This window comes from Octopus bimaculoides, chromosome 2 (assembly GCF_001194135.2).
Source record: "Octopus bimaculoides isolate UCB-OBI-ISO-001 chromosome 2, ASM119413v2, whole genome shotgun sequence".
NCBI classification, from domain to species: domain Eukaryota; kingdom Metazoa; phylum Mollusca; class Cephalopoda; order Octopoda; family Octopodidae; genus Octopus; species Octopus bimaculoides.
The window spans coordinates 108,774,736-108,779,886 of NC_068982.1; the positions used below are offsets into that span (position 1 = coordinate 108,774,736).

The 5,151-nt window shown below is 34.9% G+C and overlaps 1 protein-coding gene across 1 annotated transcript in view; it reads right to left on the reverse strand.

Moving 5' to 3' along the window:
- Positions 1 to 1,142: 1,142 nt before the first annotated feature.
- Positions 1,143 to 5,151, reverse strand: part of LOC106883747 (tRNA modification GTPase GTPBP3, mitochondrial) — an 11,854-nt gene continuing 7,845 nt past the window's right edge. The window contains exons 7-8 of the mRNA XM_014934868.2: positions 3,513 to 3,890; positions 1,143 to 1,544 (exon numbers count right to left, since the gene is read on the reverse strand). Coding sequence (XP_014790354.1) covers positions 1,313 to 1,544; positions 3,513 to 3,890 — 610 coding nt within the window. The 3' untranslated portion in view covers positions 1,143 to 1,312. The remainder of the gene's footprint in view (positions 1,545 to 3,512; positions 3,891 to 5,151) is intronic.

The window sequence follows — 5,151 nt, forward strand, 5'->3', positions numbered from 1 at the left end:
ATGCATGCATGCACATACACACACGCGTGCACACACACACACACACACACACACACACAGATACAATGAGCTTCCACACAGTTCGCATCTACCAAATTTAAATTTGCATTGACACTGCTTGGGCAGCGATGACACTTTATCTCTGACAATTATCAGTTTGACATTTGAAATCCATTGGAATAAAGTACCATATTTGAAAACAAGTACAGGTTGGTGTCAGGAAGGGCATCCAGCCATACAATACAACTTCTAAAAGTCTCTTCCAACTGACTTTTTCAAGTGAAAGAAATAGGCTTAAATGATGATGAAGAGCGGGAGGAAGATTTAACCAGTAACTAACATTCTTTGTTATTTGTCATGAGATGCACCATTTTGAGCGTGGCCGTTGCCAGTACCGCCTGACTGGCTCCTGTAGGATTTTCGAGCGAGATCGTTGCCAGTGCCCCTGGACTGGCTTGTGCGGGTGGCACATAAAAGACACCATTTCGAGCGTGGCCGTTTTCGTGCGGGTGACACGTAAAAGCACCCACTACACTCTCTGAGTGGTTGGCGTTAGGAAGGGCATCCAGCTGTAGAAACTCTGCCAAATCAGACTGGAGCCTGGTGTTGCCATCCGGTTTCACCAGTCCTCAGTCAAATCGTCCAACCCATGCTAGCATGGAAAGCGGACGTTAAACGATGATGATGATGATGATGACCATCTTTTAATGTCTGTTTTCCATGCTGGCATGGGTTGGACAGTTTGACAAGGACTTTGCCAGGCTCCAGGGTCAACATTGATATGGTTTCTACAGCTGGATACCTTTTTAAAGTGTGTACTGGGTGCTTTTTTCATGCCACTAGCACTAGTGAAGTTGCCAAGCAACTTGCAAGACAGCAAAAGAACAAGGAAAAAGAAGAAAAAAAAAACAACCCTTGACTAGGTGGGGAGAGTACTTTTGATGAGGAAGTGGCTTTATGTTAAATGTTGAAAGACTAAAAAATGAAAATGGACTAGCACTTTCTACAGAGGTGATACCTAGCTACCCCACATTATGTAAGGATGGGTGAGAGTATGTGTAAAATTTAATGAAGAAAAGAACAACGAATTAAGAAAATTTAGTAATATTTTTTTAAATATCATATATAATGATATAATAAAATATTTTACATAATAATTTATTTTATATAATATCTTATAAAACAATTTATATAAAATTGTGCTCATCATCACATCATAATTCATGATGTTGTATATACAGAAATATTTTTCACATATCAAGTTATGTCAATTGTTCAAAAATCATTATCCTATGCTCACCAGAAATAAACTTTACTTTCCAATACAGAAATCTTTAAAAATGACATCAAGAATATCTTCTGATGAAATTTCACCAAGGATTTTCCCAAACTGTCTCACTGATTTCCTTAAATATTCTGCCATTAATACATCATCTCTGTTCAACCACAAAAGACTCGTTTCCAAATGTGTTAAGCTCTTCATTAGATGAGAACGATGGCGTTCCTTAGTAAAACTCACATTTCCTGTCTCTGGATCTCCATACCTGTAAAGTATGAAATGAAATCTTTGTTTAAATGCAAAATAATTTTGAGACATAATACAATTTGTAACATTACAACTAATCAGAAATATTTTAGGGAGTAAATATTTTCCTTTAAGTTACTTTATACTGTTACACTTAACATGTTTTTTATTGCTTAATCAGAAGGAAGTGCAATCCCATAACCCTTTACAGAGCCTCTAAGACAGACAGACGGGAGGAAGGAAGGAAGGTATACTTGCCTACATGCTGGTGAAAAAATGGACTCTATTAACCGCTTTGATACCAACCTGCCTGAAACTGTCCTTAGTTCTATGATGTATATTCCCTATTTTAAAGTGATCTAAATTAAAACCTTCCATCAAAATTTCACATAAATTTAAGCCCCAAACATCACCTTAATATTGACAAAGTTAGTTTACCTAGTTCTAATTATTTTCAAAATTCATTTTAAAAAGCAGTATATTTTTATATGGTAACAGAAGGGTTACAGAAAACCAAAGTGCCAGGCAATGAATTAAGAATACCACCTATGTAAGGAACAGCAGGGATTTGAACTCAAAACGCAAAGAACTGGAACAACTAACACAAGGCATCTCAACTAATGCTCTAACTATTCTGCTAGCTCACTACCCTAGACTGGCACTCTATTTTATCAACCTCACAAAGATAAACTGTAAAGTTGATCTGAGTGAAATTTTAACTCAGAACATAGGTAGATAAATGAATACCATTGGGCATTTCCTCTGCTGATTTGCCACCAATACATATCCCCGCCAACTAGTTTCATGCTAGAAAATGGAGAGACAAATTTAGCAATCATCAGACATGACAGACTGGAAAAGTATAAGTACTTGTTTTCTTAATGACTTATGAAAAACTAAACTGGACAAATATATAAATACAATGAAATATGTGACAATTAAACAACCTAGGTCTCAGCTCTAAAGTTAATCACATTAAACTCCCACTGTTGCTGGAAAACACAGGCTGTCTGTATTGAATAATAATAAGAGAAAAGAACAAGGGCATAACTTGGTAGTCCTTTATTCCAATTGTTACATATGTTTCAGTATTTGGCAACATATGCAATCAGTACATGCAGCTAATAGGGCAAGCATGGAGTAAACACATCGTCAGACAGTCAATATATATATATATATATATATATATATATATTATTATGACAAGGACCTTTTTGTGTGCACAGTCTGTGACAGACCATGTCTGTCCTTGGCTGGCCTCAAATCTCACCTACGAACCCATGGAAAACAAACCACATGCAGCTATTCTGATTATATGTCTGTGCATACATTTGAATGTGGTGTGTGCCAGAGGGTTTGCAAATCCAATGGGGGTCTTAACATACATGTTAGGATCCACAATGAGTAGAACTTACTTGCAGGTATTGGTAGTGCAAATCAGAGGTGCAATGTGTATGGGTGTTTTTTCAAAACACTGTCTGGTTTAAAAAGCCACATCAGACGCCATGAAAGGACTAAGGTGTAGGTGCAGGAGGTGGTCAAACTCTGTGTAAGGAGTAGACAACCACCATATATATATATATTAATCACCTTAATATATATAAAGGTGAAGGGACAAATGACCATATGTTATGAGTTCAAATTTTAGTATAGCTATTACTATACTGTGATTCAATGGAAAGCATGTTACTCTGATTAACTGAGGCAAACAGGTTCCAATTCCACTTCATGGTAGGTCAGAGGAAATCATGCAATTGTAAAAATACTTATTCCAACAATATGCGGCTATTCAAAATTTTCAAAACCACTCCTAGCAAAGTCAACATCAATAAATAGATGAAAGGTAAATACGTGTGTGTGAATTTAGGGATGCATACATACACACGCACATGCATGCACACATACACACACACACACACACACACACACACACACACACACACACACACGCATTTATAGATATATATCCAAAAATTAAACTAGTTACCTTTCCTTTACTTTTTGCAACAATATATTCAGAAATTGTTGAAGGCCATCTTTATTTAAACATGACAAGAAACAGTGTGTTGGTTCAGTGTGTGGAAGGTGATTATTGTGCCACCGACTCAACACACATTTGTCAACTAAGTCACTTTTATTAAACACAACAACAACATTATTAATGTCTATTCTATGCTCAGTGTTTTCAGGTGAAACGTTGCTGTCAATTGACATTAATCTGCTAGCTGTGCATTTTGAGAAATCCAGCATCACTTGTAAATATTCTTGGATATAATCTTTAAAAGGGATTTGAGGCTGTTGTAATAATATCTGGCAATGTTTTGAAGCATCCATCATCAATACAATTACATTGGCTTGAAGACATCTGCAAATATTGAAACAGAATTTATAGAAACTCTTTAATCTTCAACAAAAGAAAAATACAAACAAATATAAAACTAACATTTTTGAAAGAAAAATAGTAAAAATAACATACATCAATAAAGGACACAAATGACTAAAGAACATGCTTTTGGAAGGAATAGTATTTTGAAAACATGAAATAAACAAAACATCAAGTTAAAGTTCAGCAAGAGAGATAATAGAAATAAATCTTTTTAATGTTATATCTTGAGAAGAGGTGGAGAAAAAGAAGAGATGGGAAGAAGAGGAGGAGGGGTAGGGGAGAAGAAGGAGGAAGAGACAACAATGACAACAATAATGATTTCCTTAAATATTGGAGACATTTTCTTAGTTTATTTCTAAGAGAACAATGTAACTGTGAAGGTACAAATTCTTGTACTGTACCATTTAACTGGCAGTAGACTAGATAAAAAAAATAAAGGAAGAATGAAACTAACTGAAATTGTTGTGTACTTTGAAATAAGGATAAGCAAAGCAAGCAACAAGTAAAGAAAAATAAATACCCAAACTAAGCTAAACTAAGAGACATACAAAGGTTTCAATGACCTACATATCTGTAGTATATTTTCAGCACCTCCAATAATTTAAGCGTTTTGGTCAACTTAAGAAGAATAGAGTGAGATTTACTCTAATAAGAAAAATTTCAATAGGAGCATTACAAAAGTAAATTTTGGAGACAATGCTTAATTGTGAATGAAGGTAAGGTAATAATGGCCAAATTCTTATCTCAGGAGGATTAATGCTACTTATTTCATTAATCTTGGAAAGATAAAAGGATTAAATTGATCTTAAATCATGAAACCTTAAACAAGGTTGGGATCTTTTGGGTTTGACGGGCAACATTTTTTTTGTAGTGTTTTTGGTACCGAAACACTTTCAAACTTCGAATATTTGTATATTTTGTGGTATAGAACAGATAAAAAATTTTGTATTCAAAGTTATTTTATGTAAAAAATTGTCGTATTTCGGTAATTTCAACCAATCACTGACGTCTATTGAGGTGAAAACAATTAATGCCGTAATGGTGTCATGGGATCTTTTCCCTTGAATAAAATTAGTCCCGTTGTTTGTCAACAACTATCCGTGTTACTCTTATTTATGACATCGTTCGTGCATTTGTACTGGTTTTAGCTTTAGGGTTTTAGGGTTAGGGTTCGGGTTTTAGAGTTAGGGTTAGTTTTAGGATTACAGTTAGGGTTATGATTATTTTTGCCATAACCATA